A 22,784-nucleotide genomic window follows, 5' to 3' on the forward strand; every position below is an offset into this window, starting at 1 on the left:
TAGAGCAATTAATTTTTTTCTGGTCTTTCATTAGCGCCACAGTTTGGGTAATACAATAAATCAGGTGGACATTATTGGACATAAAATCCTCTAGTCACCAGGCAGGTTATCACTCCGGAGGGAGCAGATTGTGCTCAGTAATAAACAAATCAGGAATTAGCTTACAAAACTGTATTGTAATTGTATTTTTGTCTAAATCTTAACTCCAGAGAACAGGAACGCGTAAACTTCCATTGTGCAAAATTAACAAACACATTTTAGTCAAGCTAAAAGCAAGTAGAGTCACTCAATGTGTTCCTGTTCTTTGCAATTAAATATGGCACCAATATACACAATCACCTTCTTGATGCATATGCCTCAGCCACCTTTCTGGTCTGCGTTATGACATCACAAATATATTAGATAAGATGTGCTTTAAGGCGAGTGTGCAAGGGTTGCAAGCTCTACAACAGGGGTAGTGAATTAAAATTCAAGGCAGTCCGGTGAGTAAAAATGTAATGCAGCAGAGGTCCAGGTCCGAATCTCTGTATGGACAGAATGGTCACTCCGTACTGTGGCCTGCCATTTAGGCTGCATTTACACCAGCATCTGAACTACAATACACACAGCTGTTGGTGTATGTTCTCTGGCACTGTGCTGATGCGCCGATCTCACGCACCACATTGATAAAATTATTTATTTTGTTAGCTAACAAGCCCCTATGCGATAGGTACTCTTTATGAAGACATCAGGGGTCTATATGACCCCTTACGTCTCCCCTGCCCTCCAAAACAGACAATCAAGCACAGGATTCTACACGACAGTGTTTACCTGGCACTTCAGCCGGGTTCCAACATCTCTGAAGCAGAAAATGCTGAAAGCACGGGGGGATGGATTACCAGGCCCAGTACGGCAAGGGCTGGCTGAACAGCAGGTGGTCCTGGCAACCAATGACTGAAGCAGAGGGGGGGCAGTGAAGGTTGGCAATTGCAGACCGGACAGCAGAACTGCCACTCATTCCGAGTCCACACCGCAGTCTGCCATTTAGTGATGGCTGCTCTGCAAGCTTTTACTGTCAATTGGGTCTCTGCTGCTCATTTCTTGCCCTAGTATTTCATTGCGTCACTGGGGCCAGGAAATGGAGAGTGCATTAGTAATGGTGACAGAGACTGGTATTACTACATTTAAGCCTTAAAGGCAAAGTCCACCTTTCAGAAAAAATTATAATACATGCATACTTCTTTATGAAAGAAAAAATGTGCATTTATTATTATTTTTTGCATTGCAGCCAGCAAAGCATTGCAACCGTGATCAGTGGGTGGCCGGAGCAGTACTTTGGCTCCTGCAGATTCTTCCACCCATGTCCATACCTTGGTACAGTCATTCAGTAATATGGCAGGGAGGAAGATTGAATGGACTACAAGTGCAGTGATATCACCGGACTTGTATTCCATTGAGAAATACAAGTGCTTCTGAAATGTGGAGTTCCTTCATTCACAGATCCTTTCATGATCATGTGACCATCTTTCATGTTACTCCCCGAATATGGGTGTAAAATGAAACATGGTTAGAAAAATAAAGCCCAATTTTACTTTTCCTAAATACTATACAAAGTACTTACTGCTCTTTTTAATGCCTCCCTAGCCCCAGTGGAAAAGTCCTATGACCAGCCAAAGGCTGCAGCTTGGCACTGCCGCTCTAGGCGAGAGCAGTGGTCTCTCGGCAGCAGCCCAATATACCCCCTTGCTTTGTCACAACTACAAAGCTGCAATCAGCAGGAAGTGCAAGTGTTGATTGCGGCGCTGTAGTTCTGACAAGGCAGAGGATGAGTTGGAGTGCCTTACAGAGACCACTGTTCCTATTGACTTGATTTGTATAATTGTTAGAGAAACTACTATTGAGCTTTAGAGTGAACCCAATCCCTGCTCAATTACAAACACAGAACAATATTTTTGCAATGGAAATATAGTTGTGCCAGTAATGCCACCTATATCACATAGAACATTTTCAGTGCCAAAATTGGTGCTAGAAAAGCCTGCAGTGAAATGTTGGTTCTAAGAGGTGCAATTTTGGTACAGGAATTGTACAATGTTTAAATTCATTTAAAAGCTCTGCTTCTGCAAGTTTTACCTTGTCTCTATCTGTATTAGGAGCCTTATAAATTGTCCACCTTAGGCCATCTTCACTGTGCTCTATTTTGTAGGATGAAACGTAGTAGTTATATGTGGATATTGTAGATCCAGTGGTTATAATACCTACGGAGAGAGAAGAGGTTTGACATTAAGATTTTAAACTGGTACAAAAAAAAAAAAAAAGTTATAGCTTAATATACAACACTTTATAAAAATGCATAAGAGTAAAATCTGACAAGCATTAAAAGAGAACGGGGTAAGTATTTTCCTCCATAGTTCTCTTAAGGGTCACAGGAGGACATATACTAGCGTCCTCCCGTGACCCAAATCTCAGTATATCGCGAGCTACAGCTCGCGGTATACCGAGAGCGCTGAGCTGGGACGGATCCCGACAATGCTGTCGAGATCCACCCAGCTGCGTGAATGACAGCTGGTTCTCCTTATCTAGAGGCAGAGCCAGCTGTGCTCGCCCCCTCCCCTCCTCCAGTCAGCGCTGGAGAATCAGGGAGGGGCAATCCATGCGGGGAGCATGACTGACAGTCACCGCTGTCTGCAGGGAGATGATCGAGAAGCGAGCAACTGTATGTGTTCGCTCACTCCCCGATCGATAGAGCCGACCTGCGACACTGTCACAGGTCGGCTCGAACTATGAGGAGGATGAGTGATTTTCACTCGCCTCAGTTCTCCTTTAAAGAAGAACTCCAGGTTTTAGAAAAATCAATTCCTGCAGTGGGGCTAACCCCGCACTGCAAGAGTTAAACGCTCGGTATTTTCTAGGGGTAAAAATAAGTGTGCATGTTCTCCCTGTGCTGTGTGGGTTTCCTCCTACATGCCAAAGACATTCTGGAAGGTAAATCGGCTCCCGTCTAAACTGGCCCTCGAATGTATACATGCAAGATAGGGACCTTAGACTGTAAGCTCTGTGAATGTGCACTATGTAAAGCGCTGCGTAAATTATCTGCGTTATATAATTACCTGTAACAACAACCATCACCATGACCTGATTCTTAGCCCTGCCTGGTTGCTAGACGGTTTGCCGCAGCCTCTTCCTCCCCTGGCTCTAAGGGCCCGTGACATCATTACGTCCAATACAGGTGTAAAAAACATGAAGATACTGAGGGATATGCCAGAGTGGAGGGGGAGAGAGGGGAGCCGTCACTGTCGCAGGAGCAAGGATCAGGTGAGTATTTCTTCTTTATTTTTGCCCATAGAGAAAAAGCAAGCAGTTAACCCTTGCAGAGTGGTGGTGGCCCACTGTAAGGGTTAATTTTTCTAAAACCTGGAGTTCCTTCTTAAACCGTTTTTAGCAATGAATGGAGTGCTGCGAAGTTCAAACTACTCTCAGGTTCATATTTTTGTCTAGGGACATTCACGGTTTCTGTCTAAAGCTGGCCATACACCTTGTGATTATCGTTCGATTGCTTTCGTCCCATCATGGAACTGTCGTTTGATTTCTGCTCAAATACCCCATCATACACAGACCAATGTGGATTTTGAATATCATTCGTTACCAATACTAACTGACCGAACGGATTTTCGTTTGCATATGTGAAGTGTTCATGATGCAATTTTTCCCCCGTATGAAAACGCCACTAATTCATCGATTTTCATGCGATTCGAAAAATGTTTTCCAGCCTGACCGATTGAGGAAATTCAGCCAGAAGTACAGTAAATTAAAATCATTGGGTGCACCATCAGCTAATCGATTATCGTTCGAAATACCATTCGTGGACAATTTCCAAACAATAATTGATAGGTGTATGGGCACCTCAAGTCACCTGGACACAAAAGGATTAAGAATTCAAATTTATGACACCAGAACAGGAAATAGAGGGGAAACATTATAATCTTATTTGAATATCACTTAGCTGTAGATCTTCTAATCATCTCTGAATTGGTGCAGACACTGTCCTTCCTTCTGGAGGGTGGCTACTTTTGTTGTGCGTGGTTCCTGTGTGAGTTGTAAAGTAGCCACCGCTCCAAACTCGCTCCTATGATGGACTACAATCTCACATTTAGCTTTCTAATTTGTATTCAGATTGTAGTCCATCACAAGAGTCATCTTAGAGTGGTAGCTACTTTGCACACACACGCAGACACACACAACAAAAGTAACCACCCCACAGTAGGATTATCCATGTCAGCACCAATTGAGAGATGATTTGAGGATCTACAGCCGATTGATACACAAATTAGATACATTTTTGCTAATGGTTAAGGTACTTGAATGTATTTTTAGGATTTAATTCCTGAGTTTAGTGTCACTTTAAGGATGGAAAGAGAAGGATAAAAGGTTAGACAAACTGATAAAACACAGAATTCAAACTGCCAATGCACATTTCTTACAGAAAGAACAATGCACAGTAGGGAAACCTACAAATTGAATGGAAGTGTATAACCAAAGAGATGAAAACATTTTTTTTCTATGTTCCATTTAAAACATATGAAAAGGAGATGTAAAAACTATCCTAAAAAATGAAAATTAAATATATTTTAAAAAAAACAAACACATTTTTGTTGTTTTCTTCTATCATGGTTTAGGTAGATAGACTTACAGAATTTTAAAGCCAATCACATATAACTGTTCTTTATAGCTTACGGCATGGATATGGTTACAGATTAATTACATACAAATGGTAAAAGCCTTTCTTATATTATGCTGCCCCTGATTCCAACACACACACACATTTTTAGCACCCTGCACTGACAGACATTTCTCACAGAAAAGGGAAACCCGTCTTCTCAATTCTTGGAAACCTCCTGACATCAATTCCCGTTTCATACAAACCTGTGACTTTTGTCGGCTTGTTCAGATCGATCTGCAGCCACTGATGCTCATCACTGAACGATGCAGCCCAAGGTGGCCCATGTTTTTTCAACCTCGCTCTGTCAGCCTTCCAGACATTATGATGCCCGGTGTGATCTGTCCACTCCAGAACTGAAGAGGAGCTTATCTGGGATTCAGGAATAGCCCCATGTTCCATCCCGAGAGTCCCGTAACAACCTAGACAAAATAGGGGGTAAGTACAGGGTGAAATCAAACATTATAATACCCAATAAGTTCCTAGTACTAGATGGAGCTTTATTTCATATTATTTGTCACTTGCCATTCACCTATTCACTAAAGAATACTATGCAAAACACACATACCAGTAGTCTTGAATGTGAAGAGAGTTGTAGACAATGGACCCCTGTGGGAAATAGACACAAGTACATTAATTGTGTAAAGAAAAATTGTAATATATATATATATATATATTACACGCACACACACACATAACATACATACATATACACACACACACCTAAAATGAAAAAAACAAAAAAATGGATTGTGTAATTGTGCCTTCTGAATTAATGCAAGATGCTACCAAGTGAGGAATAATGTGTCCACTAGTTACACCCATATACCATCTATGCCAGGGGTAGGCAAACTTTGGTCCTCAAATGACAAATCCCACTAGGCATTGCAAGACTGTTAGCCCACAGTTTGACCACAGCTGGAGGGCCAAATTTAATCTACCCCTGAGCTGTGCCACCCTTCTCAAACAGAGAATGTTTGAGAAGGGTGTTATTTGTGGAAGCAGCAAGAATGCCACAGTGATTAACTCTGGTTTCAAATCGGTTTTTATATACCGCATGTTCCTAGGCCTGTCCAATATTCCCAAGTGAAAGGTCCACTTTAACAGTTTCTCAAGAGGCCAAATGTAGGGTAGACAGGTACAGAGAGTGAAGATGCCTGAAGCACCTTAGAACATACTTACACTTTAGATGTAACGTTGTTTGCCTGAGCAGTGTCGTAATACGCAATACCATTACTGATCACAACACTGATTGGTCCTCCAAGTGCATTAGATACAACTCCAGCGTGTATGCTCGCCATACATAGCAATGATGACTAAAGATAAAAAGAAAGAGGTACATTTTAATACAGACTATCAAGTCTTCAGAGTCAACAGTGAACATGAACAACAAAGCCAACTACCACCATCCTTATTCCATCCTTTAACAGCACAACAAACCCACTTCAGCACTGATGTAATTACAGCCTGGCAGACTTGGACCGGCCATTTGAAATCAGTTGGATATCAAAAATGGACATTTGCTTGGTCAAGACAAATTAATTACACAAGTTCACTTAGAAAACGTCTAGCTTGAATAATACTGAGTCACTGACCAGGGATAGTCATGCAGCAAAAGTCTGAATTCCTTATCACTAGACTTGTTCCAGGCCTTGGGAGTCAGCAAAAAATATTAAAGTTAAAGACTCAGCATGACAGCAGACAAGTAGCATTTTCAGATGGGCAGGTGAGCAATGGAAGTCTACATGCAGGTTTGCTTTAAAGGCGTTATATATGCAGAGCATAAAAACATTCTGAGGTTAACATTCCAGAAAAAGAGACATGCTCCTGTTCCTACCCTAATCACCATGAATCATTGGGGTATATAGTGGGCTATGCTTGTAACAGATTCACAGTGGTGGAAGAAGACGATCTAATTTATGGAAAGAACTGACTCACAGAGGGCAGGGATGGCCTGCTAGGAAAATCTTTCATTCTGTATGTTGATCTTGCGGAAGTTCACTTTGGGAAAACAGTTGCATACTAGAGTGTATAGGAAGATTTACACCGATTGGATCACTCCTAAAATTATACTAACAATAACAATTAAAAAACATGAATAAACTTTGTATTGAACCTCTTACAATTCGTTCAAAAGAAACCTGAAGTGTTATATACTTACTTGATTTAGCACCGTCCATACACGACAATCATCTTTGAGAGCCTACACATCAGGTTCTTTGATCTTGTGTGCATTTACCCCGAGTTGAAGGGTTAGGGAGCCTGGCTACGCCCCTTACTATTCCCTAAGCCTCATTAATGGCCCATTTCTGTTATTGGCAGCCTCACTGACAAATAGTGAGCCCTAAAAGGTAGCCATACACACTGCGATTATCATTTGATTTCTTCTGTGTTCCGCTCGAATACCCCATCATGCACAGACCAATGTGGATTTCGAGCATCGTTCGTTAGCAATACAAACTGACCGAATTTTGTCGATGAACAGAACGGATTTTCGCTTGCGCATGTGCAGTGTTTCTGTTGCGATTTTTTTTTGTAGGAAAATGTCACTAATCCATCGATTTTCGTACAATTTAAAAAAAAAAGTTTTCCAGCCTGATCGAGGAAATTTGGCCAGTTGTACAGTAATTCTGATGGTTCACTTACCATCAACTGGCCGATTATCGTACAAAAACCTGATCGGGTTTGATTTCCCAACGATAGTCGCAAAGTGTATGGGCACCTTTACGAGCTGGGGAGGGTAGGGCCAGACTGCCTGTCCCACCAACCTAGGACCTAAGTGTATGTCAGAGGACTTGGTCATTCCAGTCACCTGTGGGATACAGCTTGGTGTATAGACACCAGTAAGTGCCTTCTATGTACTGACAGCTATGGATTAGCTGAATAAATAACAGGTCAGGCTAGCTTTCAGTAATATTGATCACCGACTTCCCCTGCACCCAACATAGTTCAGCGGTGATCTATTTTAAGCTGCCACTGTACATGGGATGTCAGCGATTCCTTGTAATGGTAAAACTATAAAAAATTCAAATGTTTCTTTAAAAAAAAAAAAAAAAAATCACTTGAGGGAAACATGTTTTTGCAATTAACCATGTGGATAGAGCAATGGTTTTCCAGCATAAAATTAAGAGAATGAAAAGCTACATTACACAAATTTCCCAGGAAAAACAGCCATGAACTTTATTAACTTTTAAACTCTGACACTTGCAGCTCATCATTAAATAGAACGCACTGTAATCCCATCAGTTTAATGAATGTGAAGTAACCGACACACAGACCCAATGAATGACTGTAAAATCTCCATATTGCTTGACAGGAAGACATGTTATGTTTCTAATTAAGGAATGCCTCCAGGCTAAAGTAAAGTCAGAGTACTGTGAAGGCCTAAGAAAAACTGCAACTGTGTTGGGGAAAAAAGTACCCTCGATTTATGTACAAGTTTAGGCAGCTTTCCAAAGTGCGTCCGGGTGGCACTGCAGCCTCTTTCCACATGATTTTCTATTGCTCAATGGTAACTACCTCCTGCTTGCACCTATTCCTCTCAGAATCTGGTGTCAGCCCTATTATCTTCAATGGTTTATCTTCCAACATCCAAGGTTTCGGGGCACAATGGCAGCAAAAAGTAGGAGACCATTAGTACTGCAAAGTATGGCACAAGTATGCAAAGAAAAGTAAAAGGGGTGGATCATTTGATGCTAAGCAAACTTAAAAAGGGCGCGGCAACAAAATATACAATACTACTTAGCATGTGTTCTTGATTACAATGAGCTTTCATAAAGAGATGACCTCAAAGAAAAACTGCAGAAGATAATACATACATCCCTATAGCCAAGAGGAATAGTCCCTGAGATTTCCCCGAATGGTGTCAGACATCCAGCAGGGCAGTATTTCCTGCAAGATAAAAATAACTTCTTGAAATTCTAAATAATTTAATTTTTATAGAACACGTAACAATTTTAATAAAAATTGTAACGTAAACCAAACAGCCGTGTGCAAAAGTAAAGTTACAAAAAAAAAAAAAAATCCCACATTCAGCACAGCTCTCAAAAAACATGAACATTCCTTGTTTTGTCTCTTTAAAAAGGATGCAAGTACTGAATACCTGATGGATCCTGGCAGAAATACAGTGAGCTCTTAACTTCCTGTAGTGAGCCGACAATACTACTGCTGCACTGAAATCCCAAGTGGTGTGGTCTCCTGCTGGACTAAAGCCCCATTCATACTTATGTTTGGGGTAGTCTCACGTCATGCTCCATGAGATTCAAGTGAAAAGCTGCATACGTAATGACAGATGACAGTGCCCGCAGTTGTTCATATGTAAATCCGACATGCAGACTATCACTCCCGGATGCAGTTTGGTAATCACCCACAGGTAAATCGCAGTATGTCTAAATATATATACCAATAGCTGCGAGTGGTTGTGTGCAGGAGTCTCACGGAGCGCCCCAAAACGCAAGTATAATTGGGGTATCAATCAGCACTTTCCCCTTTTTTTATCTCCATAACTTCTTGTTTACGTTCTCAGCTCTCATGCCCAGTCTATACCAGCTACCCCGTTTCTCCCCATATCCATTTATTTCAGTGCAGCATGGCATTGTGTTGTCAGCCAACCACAGAAAGCTAGGAGATGGCACTGGCATTATATTATGTGTGTGTAATTGTTAAAGAGACAAAACATAGGTGAATGTGCATCTACTAAGGAGCAGCATTGAAAGCATTTTCTTTTAGTCCCCATACACACCCAAATGCACCTGCCAAAATGCATGGTACAAAGGAAACACATTTTGGTGCAGCACTTTGGTGTGATAGTCACGCAATGGGCTGCACCTTAAGCCCATGCATACACTTTATTTGCATGCTGGTCTTCAAGCATCAGTTCAGTTCCATTAAGGGCCGTCTCTTTGTAGATGCTGTATTCTCCCTTTGTTTATATTATTTATAAATACCCAAGCTTTCTCCAGCAGTCCCAAAAAATTAGCTTCCTGTTAGACTGGCCACAGAGCGAGTGTAGGGGCATTAAATTGGTGGCTCCACTGGAGCAGGAACATTTGAAAATGTTTTTTGTTGTTGTAAAACTCTAAAGCCGGATCCACTAGCACCAATCAGTGAGAAGCAAACATTTCAGGCCTGTGTTTAGAGCTGCAGCTAACGATTATTTTCAAAATCGATTAGTTAGCCGATTATTAAGTTCGATTAATAGTTTAACAGATATTAAAGTGCAACCCCAGACAAAACATTGTTGTGGCTAGATTATGAAGGGTTTTAATCTCGGTCAGGTGTTATAGCGGTCTGTCTTTATCAGCAAGGCTTACCTGCACTTCCTTCCCTAGAAACTAAAACCGGTGTAGAAATATCCCCAGAATCAGGAGCAAAAAAAAAAGCCAGACAGCTGTCACTATTACGAGGTGTCTATCCAGTTACAGTGATAACTGTAAGGACCCAGTCACACCAGACACTGTGCGGTACCCTGGCTCAGTGTCGAAGCGCTGATCCCAGCACATTGCACTGTTTTTTGTTAGAACTTTACTGAAATGTCACAAGTGACACTTCATTCAGTTCTACAGGCACAGTGGGGTGCGAGAAGGTTGTACTGTGTCGCATCCCGCTGTGCTGAAAAAAAAAAAAAAAGAAGAAGAGGGCATTCCTTTTTTTTCAGCTCACATCATCACGTTCCTACAGCAACACGGTGGTATGAATGAACACCATCTGCGACAAGGCAAATTGCCTCGTCTTGCGTTGGTGCTACGCTGTAGACAATGGCCATTGCAGCTCCAATGTAGATGGCGTGAATGAACCCTAAGATTTTGGATTCTCCCTCAGCGACAGTGATCAGGATAAATGGCGATATCATGACAGGAGTTTTAAACTTCCCTAATGCTGGGTATACACACATATTTTCTTTGTTCAATCTGTGGGCTGAAGAAAATATAAAGATTCCTCACTTACAAGCGTTGATCAAGGAATCCCCTGCCGTTTCTATCTGATTTTGACAGTGGCTGCTGTCAGAATACCCGAATGGAGGTTGCAGCATATTGGCTCCATTCAGCTCAGACTTTCCCAACCTGCTCCATCCATCAACTGATCGAGGGATGCCAATCGGCCACTGTACGACTTTCAGACAGTTCATTACAGGTTTTGACTGGAGTTGTACTTCAAGGACTGCTGTTCAACTATCCGAAACCAGGCTCACTGTTATGTAGGTAGACAGCATCTGCTGGAGTTCACCTCTCATCCAGCATGAGCACAAACCACAATCACCTTGTCTCTATTACTGCAGGGATAAGAGCAGCGTCTACAGCACAAGTCTATGTACAGGAAGGTACAATCATAGACCTATCCCAAGAAAACAAACATAAGGAGTTCTGGAAGGAAATGGCTACCTGACTAATCTCAAGAAAACTCATAGTGAATGTTTCACAATTCTAGTTGCAGTCATGCTAAACTATAAAGTTTTCTGAAGGCAAATCTTATCTCTAATCATTTATAAGAAAATGTGCTTGAGTTTATTTTTTTCATTAAAAACGTCAATAAAGTGACACAAATCTCAGGAGTTTAATCTTAAAAATGCATCTAAGTTAATAAAACTGTACATTGTGTATCACTCGGCTGTAGATCTTCAAATCATCTCTGAAATTGTGCCGACACCGTCCTTTCTTCTGGAGGGTGGCTACTTTTGTTCCCCATGGTCCCTGCGTGTGTTGTAAAGTAGTCACAGCTCTAAGCTTGCTCCCGTGATGGTTTAGTTAAACATTTTGTATTGACATTGTAGTCTATTATGGGAACAAGCTTGGACTAGTGGATACTATACAACACACCGGGACCATGGGGAACAAAAGTAGCCCCCCTCCAGTGTCTGCACCAATTCAGAGATGATTGGAGGATCTATAGCTGAGTGATACACAAATAAGATAGATGTTTGTTAATAGTTAAGGGACTTGAATTTATTTTTAACATTTAACTCCTGAGTTTAGTGTCACTTTATAGAACGCAGAAGTGCTGTGCTTTCGTTTTCAGCATAATGAAACTGACCTTAAGCCAGTCAACTCATGGAAAAAGTTCACTGTACAGCTAATTATGTTTTATTGCTCCTATTCTTTAACATTTCTCCCATTGAGGACATCCTATGGCATTACTTTGATTAAAAAAAATAAAATGATTATCCATATATCCCTCCAACTACTTCGCCATATGCAACATGTTACCTGTATTCAGGTTTTGAGAATCGACTTGCTTTGTCCAAACACGTAATGAGATCTAGAACAAGAAAACACAAGTGTAAATATGAACTTAATGCTCCAATAGGTAAAATATACATTCTAGCACTAATAAGAGGGTACACAGACATGTCTGGAGGTTTAAAACAGCTGCAGGTGACAAGAACAAGAATCTGTTTATTGTTAATGTTATACAGCAATTCTGTTAAAGTGTATCTAAAAGTAAAAATGTAATGTATTGCAGCTTATATGTGGTTGCTGCATTTGTTTTCTTTTAAGTTCCACCTGGTGATCCGGCCAGCAAGTCTGGTGTTTTTTCTTTTTTTTTTTAAACTTCCTCTACCAAGCTGTCCAGCAAAGATGGCAGATAAAGGGTTGAGACAAACCATTTAACACTGATGCTTGCTTACAATGGTCAGGTGTTCTGTAGTCAGGGGTGTCTCTAGACCAGGGGTGCCCATTAGGTCGATCTCGTAGCGATCACTGGGAGATCGTGATGTCCTGTCTTCTCTGGATCCCCACTGCTCTCCCCCATCTGTATGTAGCGGGGATCCGAGAAGTGAAGCTGTTCTACGGCGTGGGGTGGCAGAGGAGGTTGCCGATATCACAACAGCACACCGAACGGTGATAAGAGAGCGAGAGACACCTTAGCCTGGATCTGACAGCCGGCGGCTCTCTCTCTCTCTCTCCTCACCACACATGCTGCTGTTACAGCGGCTCCCCATGTGGTCTGCAAAAATGGTGCTTGCACTGGACCGGAACACAGGTACTAATGTGCCTGGGTTCCGTGCGATCGCACTGTGGGCGAGGGGCCTGGCTGCAACGCCCCCCTCCCACAGGTGTTTTTTCGTTGGTAGATCTCATTGAGCTTGTCATTTGAAAAGTAGATCTGGTGGTGCACAATAACGGGAAGGGGAGTGCTGGTGGTGCATGATCCCGGAGGTAAGGGGAATGGGGGTGGCTGGTGTTGCACATTTTGGAGGCGCTGGTGATGCATGTTACGGGGGTTGGAGGACAAGGAGCGCCGGTGGTGCCCATTACGAGGGGGTGGGGGCTGTTCGGGAGCTCCGGCTCTGTCCTGGATACCCACCCAGCGCGTCATAGGTTGTGAAGAGCCCTTGGCAATCTGAGACACTCTGGCTGGAAAGGAGGCCTAGGACAGGAAGTGTATTATTGTCAGGATCACCAGGATACAAATAAATAATACATCTAGGAAATCGCATCAATGGACTGGTAGGCAGCACTATATTTCAATTTGTGTTAATGGGCTGAAATATGCTAAAAGCCATGATAGCATAACATCCAGGCAACTAACATTTTAACCAGTTGCCGTCCGCACGTTGAAAAAAAACGGGACGGACGGCACTGCAGCATTCGCGGGTTGCCGTCCACAGACGGCATTTTTTTTCTGCTCGCATGCGCCCCCTAGCGCACGAGCAGAAAAAGACCTGTGCAATGCATAGAGCCGTTACTGGCTGTTTAACATATACCTGATCGTGTATATGTGCTGGCGTGTGCCCCCCCCCCTCATCTCCTGCTGCCGCCGCCCTCCCTTCCTCCTAGCCCCTCACCTTCAATCACGGGATCCGCTAGCCCATCTGCGGCCCGGGAGAGCGTCAGGAGGAAGATCAGCTCCTTGCTGATCTCCCCCCGGGCTGTGACTGCAGAAGTGATGTGTATTACATCACTTCCGCATTCACCTGTCAGTCATCTGGCTACTATAGCCAGAGAAAAAAAGCTGATGAAGCAGATCTCTGCTTCATCAGCTTCTTTTGGGGTCCCCAGGTGACATTAGGGGTCCTAGAGACCCCTAATGTCTCCATAAAGAGGGCCTGTAAGTTTACCTGTGCTATCATATAGGGGGATTGTTATCACATGTAATAGCAATTACAATGTAAAAAAAAAAAACCCCACAAAGTTTAAGCCCCCCACCACCACGTGAACGCACATATAAACGTAAATACGCATGCGGTGCACCAGCGCGCAAAACCAAACATTGCGCTACACACGTTACATATCGCCGCGAACGTCGCAGTGAGAGCAATCATTTTAGGGCCATCAATCACTGATAACACTAAACTGATGTGCGGTAGAAGCTTTTAATGCGTTGCCTATGGCCAATTTTGGGTATTATCGTTTTTTGAGGTTTCGCACACGCGCATAATTTTAAGGCTTGACATGTTTGGTGTCTTTTTACCCGACGTGACCCCGTCTTTTATATTTTACCAAAAAATTAGGTAATAAATGTTTTATCATTTAATATAGGGGAAACTTTTTTCCCCCCGGTAATTTTTCCTTTATAGTAAAAAATAAAAAACCCCCAGTGGTGAATAAATACCACCAAAAGAAAGCTCTATCTGTCCCCAAAAAATTGTATAAAATTAATTTCAGTACAGTGTTGCATGACGGAATAAATGTCAAAGTACTGTAGTGCTGAATACTGAAAAATGGCCTGGACAGGAAGGGGGTTTAACACCGCGGACTTCAACTGATTTAAAAGAGGTGGTCAACAATGGCAGCCTCAGGATTCTGTTTGATGTCGGAGTTTACTACAAAGACGGAACTAGCATTAGATATATTTTATTATTTTGTACATGCATTCTAGATAATGTGCAAATATGATTCCAGCTATCTATTACTCCTTAAGAGATTACAGTACTCCCCCCTGACAATGCCTTCATCTACATTTCTCTCCAGAAGGACAGTGCCATATTTGTTTTCAGGATCACGATCTACTTCCTGAACTGCGATGCCAGTGCTGAAATAACACAACTCTGTAAATACTGGTACCTATGCACTTATGGCTGTGTTCACAAATACCCAACACAGCTCATTCCCTGCTGTAGTCCTTCACCTTGTGAAACGCTACAAAATGATGCAGTCAGTGATCACTGGGGGTTTCCTTCTGGCTACAGTGGACTGATGGCAACATCATAGATCAGACAAAGTAATTTTTTGTAAAAGTTTAATTTTGGAGTGCAAATGATATTCTCCAGACTAGGAGGTGCACCGAAATGGAAATGTTAAAACCGAAATTAAAAAAAACAGCTCTGCCGGACTGCGATAGGCGGCTGAGCAGTGTGGCAGGAGACACGCCGGCCGCTCACATCGCTCTCGTCCTGCAGAGCTCGGCCGGCTGTCACTTTCTTTCTTTTCTCCCCGCTGGGACATAGAGCAGCGCCCAGCGGGGAGGAAAGAAACCAGGGATGCGCCGCTGTATCGGCCAAAACATGGCTCTTTCGGCATTATGCCACAAGTGCAATTTTCGGCCGACATGTTTCGGCGCCGATATATCAATGCATCCCTACTCCAGACGCAGTGTGAAGTTGTCTGCACATGGACTGTGAAGGCAATGCCATTTTTTTTTTATGTTTCTATATAGATAGACAGATAGATATAGATCAGTATTGGGAGCATTTTGAGATAAAAAAAAAAAGCAAAAGATTAGCTAGGATAAAACAATTTAAAAAAGGACAACCAATCAATTTCTCGACTGTTAAAACTAAAAAGTGTGAAACAGGGAAGATTACAATGGAGAGTGTAGTCTAATATTTGGAGAATGCAATGAAAGTTTCATTTCTTCTGATTACTGTGAATAAATGGAATCTCATGGGTACTGTGCAAATGTATCCAGCGAGCGGAAATAAACAGAGCAGCGTTTCTTGGCACAGTAATAAAAGCAGAAATTTCAGAAACTGCTCCCATAGCAAGGAAAAGAAATCAGAGGCTGCAGCGGATCAGAAGCCACGACAATTACAACCAAGTTCAGCAAAGGCCATGAGAGGATTAAATCCCACAGGGTGGGGCAAACAGGTCTGCCATTAATGCAATATTTACCCGGATGTCCCTTCTCCTTTTAGAAAAATAAAAAAGTACTGAGAACTCCCATGAAGTCAGATGGGAAGCCACAGCACTTTAAAGAACTCCGGGCAAACAAAACAAAACACCATTGCTTATTTTGTCTAGGGGGCTCAAATAAAGCAGACACTCACCTGATCTTCAGTCTGGCCAGTTCCTTCCAGGCTCTGGTGGTTTAAGGACCGCTGCTGTCGTTACATCTTATGCAGGTACAGTGGCTTGCACGAGACGTGAGGATGCCAATGGACATACCATAGCTGATGTGGAGGGGAGGTGAGTGCCGACCATCGTGGAACCAAGGATCAGGTGGGTAAAAGTGCTTTGAGCCCCCTAAACAAAATAAGCAGGATGCAGCCCCACAGCAAGGGTACATTTTTCTCTTTACCGAGTGGTCTTCTTTAAGGCCTTGCCTACCCAAGTGTAAAAATTAAGTTTGCATTAATAAAGCTTTCAAAATGGTTTTACAAAGCCAATGCCTGTTCTTTACATCAATAGCAAACTGTATAGTGCACATGAATAATTCACAGTCTGTGTTGCTTCAAGTGCATTTTACATAGTTACATAGTTAGTCAGGTTGAAAAAAAGACATGTCCATCGAGTTGATCCTGCCTGCAACATTTGGAAGGAGTTGGCAAATTGCATAGTCAATGGAAGTGCACTGCACACATTATAAACCAGTAGGGGTCAACTTTCAAAACACAGGAGGCCAACTCTTTCCACGGCTGGGAACTCAAATTGGCAGCCCCTGCTGCTTATTGCATTTGGACTGGCCACTGGGATGCGTCCTGTCTATTGGGAGCTGTTGTGGTTGAGCCTACCTGGTCCCCAACACTGTGGGCTGCACAAAATGGGGACGGTAGGGTACCAGGTTCCTGAATGTTCCAAAAGCATTTGCCACACAGCGATAGGATAAAAGCTTTTTCTTGCCCCCTACCACCCTCCAAATTAGACTAAAAACATGTCGAAATGCAAATGCTATAGGCGTTTCAGACCTGTATTATTATTTTACACTTAATGCCCATGTGAACTAAACCTCAGCAAACCTGTCATTTGCACAGATTGCAGACCATAATTTTACAGTTAGAGCAAATATTCCTAAGAACTGATTATGATGATCTCAATGACATTTACTCAGTAAAGAAGCTGTTTGCGGAGTTCCCCTTAACAAGCTTTAGGTACATTAATGGGTATATGCTTAGCATTTCTGATCTGCTATAAAGTGGAAGGGGTAGAAAAACAGCAGGAAGAATGCCATTTAGCAAACAACACACTGCCTTTTTTTCCCTTCTTACTTGCCAAAAACAACAAATACCTGTTTTATTGGTGGTGGCGTAAGAAGCCAGGAAGCCTCGTCCAGAGATGTGGGTCCCACTCATGAACAGAACAGTGACTTCATGGCTCTTGGACTCAATAACATCCTCTGGTCTCAATGTCAAGCCGCAATACTTAGACCCTGGGCAGAGAAGAAATGACAGGAAACCTTTAATATAGAGAAAACAACGAACTTCAAACATGTTCCGAATTTGTGACAGAAGAAACTTAGTCATAGTAAACCTTTACTGAGCAAAGTACAGAGCTATTGCTAAGCTTCCGAAAATCCATTTGCCTGGCTGTCTTAATCACTCAGTAGTTGAAGCCAAAAAAAGAATGCAGCAAGTAAGAAATCATTATGCTCTTCATTATTTCACTCTCTGGGACAAAGAAAAGTCAGTCAGTGGATCAGCAGAACAATGAGAGAAGACTCATTTACTGGCCAGCTATGCACTCGCGCGCACACACGGCTGTCATTACCGATAGACAAACCAGTAAACTACGTGCTCCTCTATAAGTGGATGTACTGGGTATTTGCTGCATAAAGGAGCAGGTGAGCGAAAGAAGGGAAAGTGTATACAACACACTGCTCACATTCTCATATAGGTCTCTTCCTCTGGGAATATGGCTGGTGCTGATCATGAACCCATCCTTGCTACTTTACCACTCCAATCGATTGCACAACGCCCTACTTCACCGTAAGACCTCTTGAGCTGCCCATACACCTTGCAATCATCGGACAAAAATGTACCATTTCAAATCACAGTTCAAATCAGCAGTCATTTTTTAAAAAGTACCTGGACAAATTGCAGCAATCGACTGCACGTATTTTCGTTTGCGCAGTGTAAATTGTATGAATTTTGACGTACGGAAACGCCAATCTTGCGAAAATCGTCTGATTGACCGAAGTTTTCTAACCTGCTGGTCAAAAGTCAATCGATTGTACGGTATTTGCGGTTGTACGCTGCCATCAACCTTACGAATATCGGATGAAAACGCGATCACATACGAAAATCGACCGATATTCGTAAGGTGTATGGGCAGCTTTAGAAGAAGCAGTACACAAATAACATTGTGCCCATGCTGCTTCCCCTACCACCCACCTCTAATGCGTTTTACCAATATTGGACTACCTATAGCGGTGGGGGCAACAATCAAGCTCCCAGGTCAGAGTGCCTACAGGAATATACAGAATTACATCCTATTATTAAACAGGCAAACATCTATCCATTATCCTTTCATTTTCCTCCTATCCTGCCAGAGATATACATCCGCGTCTCAGGCACCTACAGTAGACTCCATATTCTATCAAGAGAATCTCCCCTCTCTTTTTATCAAAACCAACCTTTAAATATGGCTAAAACTATATTCTATTAGAAGATCTCCCATCGATATACATACATACAATACAAACATCTAATTATATAGTCTCAAAAGGTCGCTGTTCAAGTAAACACTGATACAGGCGACAGAGTATCCATTTAGTACTTAAATGGATACTCAAAGGAAATCTCACCTGCAAGCATATGTATCAAGTGCATCTATAAAGGAAATCGCTAATCCTGTCGCCCCCATCTCTATGAGTAAGCCCATACGCGTGAAACACGTCAAGTCCCTGTTCACACCTGGGCGTTTTGACGCTGAAAGCTTAAGCGTCAACACACACAACACAAGAATTCCTATTCATTTCTATGGCCCCTGTTCAAACCTGCGAGTTTAGCAGCAAGCTGTAAAAACGCTGAACGCTGGAGAAGGTGCATGAGCTTCTTTCAGGCAGATTCAGCGTGTTTGTGCTTCGCCCGTGTGTTGTTTTTGTGCGGTTTTTCGCTTGTTGTGCAAAAAGAACTGGCGTTTTTAACTACCTCGCGGCCGGCCGTTGTGTATACACGGCTGGCCGGTAGCTTCTTGGATGCAACTGGGCGTGCACATCGTGTTACATCCGCCCGCCCGGTGCGCGCAAGCGGGAAATGTCCGTCATTTGAAAACAGGCAGCGATGCCCGTTAATATACAAGCGATCCGCCGGCTATAGAGCCGACGGATCGCTTATATGAGGTCCCGTGACGTGCGCCCCCCTCTGCGGCTCCCCCCTCCCACTGTCAAGCTGGTGAGCCCGGGACCAGCATACTGCCTCTGTCACAGGGGATCAGAGGGAGGTCGGTTCACGACCTCCCTCTCTGATGTCAGAATGCGGAAGTGTTGTATATTACATCACTTCCGCATTCTTGTGTCACTCTCCAGCTTCAGATGCTGGAGAGAAGCTGATGAAGCAGATCTCTGCTTCATCAGCTTCTTCAGGGGGGTCCTAGGTGACATTAGGGGGTCTTGGAGACCCCTGATGTCTCCATAAAGAGGACCTGTCACATATTTTGCTATCACATAGAGGGGTTTCTCAGCCCCTGTGACAGCAATAAAGTTAAGTGAAAAAAAAATAAATTGGAAAAAAATGTAGTTTCCCCCCAAATTGTTTTAAAGTTACACATAAAAAAGAATGTAAAAAAACAAAAAACTTTTTTTTAAAGTCCCCACCCCATACATACACGCATATAAAACATGCATCAGCTGCGCATACCTGCGAAAACGACGATTGCGCCCATTACTCCGCACATGTTACATATCGCCGCGAACGTCGGAATGAGAGCAATAGTTCTAGGGCCATCAATCACTAAACTGATGAGCTGTAAAAGCTTCGCCTATGGCCAATTTTGGGTATGGTAGTTTTTTGTGAGTGCGCGCAATTTTTAAGCTTGACATGTTTGGTGTTTATTTACCCGACGTGACCCGATCTTTTATATTTTACCAAAAAAGTGGGTAATATTAGTTGTTTTATAACAATGTTTAAAAAAAACTTTTTTTCCCCAAAATTTTCAGTAATTTCTCCCGAATATAGTAAAAAATAAACCCCCCCAGTAGTGATTAAATACCACCATAAGAAAGCTCTGTCCCTAAAAAAAAAAAAATTGTATAAAATTAATTTCAGTACAGCGTTGCATGACGGAATAAACGTCAGTCAAAGTACCGCAGCGCTGAATACTGAAAAATGGCCTGGGCAGGAAGGGGGTCTAAACACCTGGTCTTCACGCGCTTAAGGAGCATATACATTGTGGAAGACCACCTGCAAAGCACACTGGGAAACAAAATGGCTGATTCATGTCTGCAAAATGTTGATTCTGATGCATTTATAAAGGCTAATACAGGCGCAACCGTGCCTGTATGACCTGCGCAATACCCTTTATAAAAACAGAGGGAGGAGGCGGGGCTTGGATGCAAATTGCTTGCCAGATTTGGCCAGAATGGGAATCTTTTAGGGCTGGTAATTATAAAAAAATTTCCTGTTCGATTAATCGCATTTTTCTAAAATCGATTAATCGACTAATTTCGATTAATAAACACATACAGATCTCGCAAACTCTAGAGCCGCCTCTGCCCACCGGTGACCCTTAGCGCTGCACATTCACTCACCAGCCTGGTGAGACCCCACAGAGCCCTGGTTAAAGTAGGCTAATACTTCTTTTCATTGGACAGCACTCAATACACCCATATGTAGAAACGCATCCAAAAACGCGCATCTATTTAGGGGAAACGCTGACGCCTAGGTGTGAATGGGGACTTGTACACAGAGCAGAGTTATATTGTTACAACCCAGCTGATCAAGATGTCTGAAGACCCCAAACCCAAAGGAAGCCAGGGAGAATTTCAGCGTTGGTGGGAGCGAATGGACGTTGTATTGCTGGAGGGCAGGTGAGCTATGGAAGGTATACTTCTGCTTTTGATGCCTAAATTAATTTTGAATTATATAAAAAAAAAAAAAAAAAAAAAAAAAAAAAATTTTTTAAAAAATGATGTTTTGGCTATCACGCGGATACGAAAAGGTGGAGATTGTTAATTTGAATATAGCACATACTATGGAGAAAAATATAGGTATGATGCAAATTAGCAACATTAGGCATTTAAGTAATAAAATTAGTTATTGGCCAGTACCTGCAGTAAACAATTCAAATGACAAAAAAATCAATAGAATGTCATAAGATCAACAAAAAGTCACATGGGAAGAAATATTTTTACTCGGAGTTCTCGAAAGCAGTTTTTTTATCTTGTTGAGGCACAGGTGAACATTACACTTCAAACATTTGATTACACTCTGGCCCTTACAATTTGGGTGTTTGCAGCGTTGCCGTCCACGTTCAACAACTGGCCAGTGACCCACAGTATCTGAACAGACTTCCACTGGTGGAACCTCGATTTAGCAAAAAAAAAAAATGCTGAAATATCAACTTTGCACATATTACTTTTTATGTAATCAAGCAGATTACACATACATATCATATTGTTCATATGCAGCCATAACTGCCTAATGTCGCAAAACACATTAGACAGTTATGGCTGCATATAAGTTGACCCCAATTTATACGCCGTAGCAACAAACAATAAGCTGTTGCATATTTTGTATTTTACAAAAATAACCTAAAATAGACAAATTCTCAAAATTAGCAGTCAGCTGCCTTGTGCATGACTGCGCTGAGGCTTTGCGTACTTCAAGCAGTTGTAGCCAAACTATACTACTGCAACAGGGCGCGATCATTGCTCCCAAAACAATCTTTGGTACTTATTGAATACAAATAAACCAGCATTGGCGGAATAAACACACCACCTTGGCTGCAGTCAGGCCGGGAGGGGTTTGATGCAAAAACGCGACAACCGTCATGAAGGGGTTAACTGATGCATACCGACACTGCTAAACCTGGTCTGAGCATCTCAGCCAAGAATAAAAAAAACCTGGTCACCAAAGAGTTCTTATCTTTTGACAAAATATCCAGCAATGTTTGAGTTGGCAGTTTAAAGGCGGAAAGGCATTCTGGGACTTTGTAGCTTTAGCACATCATGAGGTCCGGGCCCCTAGGTGTGGACTAAAAGTATTTCTTTTTTATAGTAACCAGCTTCGTCCTTTACATCTTCTCATACCTCAGTAGAAACAAATAAGGGATGGAACACTTTCAATCATGAGGCCCTCTGATTTAAAGCAGTGAAATTGTCCGCAGACAACGTTCCGTGGTTAGAGAAGACGAGGCTCATCTGAAGCACAGGCGATGAGACAGTAACCTGGAGAATATCACACACTGAAATGAATACGCACATTGGTGTGGAGTTCCTTGCCATTTAAGGGCCTGTGTGTTTATCATGTACAGAGCAGGCTGGAGTCTACGTCTTCCATCATGTAAATGTTATCAATTCTGCTGCTAACAATAAAACTCAGAGCCGGCGCTTTCATCCCACACTCTCCCCTCCAATATGTCCACTTTACGATGACCATGAAATGTAAAAATTCATAATATAACAGCCCACTGACTTCCGGCACTTCAAAGCACAGCCGGCTAAAGCGTAATCAAAGGAAAATAAAGCTTCCTAGGAAAAGTTAAATAAACTCTTAGCGGATACACAGGGAAGGGGTTCATGGCAGCTATAAACATTATGGAATCTGCCAGCATGAAAATGATTCAGACCTTATTATTGAAGTGGCTGAGGGACTCTGTTTCTATACCAACCAGTTAGGATTCCCTTTCAGAATGAAATGTAAATCAGTAGAACTGAAGCCAAAACCTTTTTTTTTTGTTTTGGATTTTTTAAAATAAGGGAGGGCTATAACTAGAGGTGCACCAAAATAAAAATGTAAAAACCGAAATGAAAAAAAAAAAAAAAAAAAAAAAAAAAA

The 22,784-nt window shown here is 42.3% G+C and overlaps 1 protein-coding gene across 1 annotated transcript in view; it reads right to left on the reverse strand.

Annotated features, from left to right (window-relative positions):
- DCBLD2 (discoidin, CUB and LCCL domain containing 2) overlaps positions 1 to 22,784 on the reverse strand; it is a 72,757-nt gene that overhangs the window by 13,256 nt on the left and 36,717 nt on the right. The window contains exons 3-9 of the mRNA XM_018568336.1: positions 17,078 to 17,218; positions 11,896 to 11,947; positions 8,512 to 8,584; positions 5,876 to 6,009; positions 5,262 to 5,302; positions 4,900 to 5,115; positions 2,110 to 2,234 (exon numbers count right to left, since the gene is read on the reverse strand). Coding sequence (XP_018423838.1) covers positions 2,110 to 2,234; positions 4,900 to 5,115; positions 5,262 to 5,302; positions 5,876 to 6,009; positions 8,512 to 8,584; positions 11,896 to 11,947; positions 17,078 to 17,218 — 782 coding nt within the window. The remainder of the gene's footprint in view (positions 1 to 2,109; positions 2,235 to 4,899; positions 5,116 to 5,261; positions 5,303 to 5,875; positions 6,010 to 8,511; positions 8,585 to 11,895; positions 11,948 to 17,077; positions 17,219 to 22,784) is intronic.

The sequence above is a fragment of the Nanorana parkeri genome, unplaced genomic scaffold, assembly GCF_000935625.1.
Source record: "Nanorana parkeri isolate BGI_ZX_2015 unplaced genomic scaffold, ASM93562v1 scaffold1172, whole genome shotgun sequence".
In the NCBI taxonomy this organism is placed as follows: Eukaryota; Metazoa; Chordata; class Amphibia; order Anura; family Dicroglossidae; genus Nanorana; species Nanorana parkeri.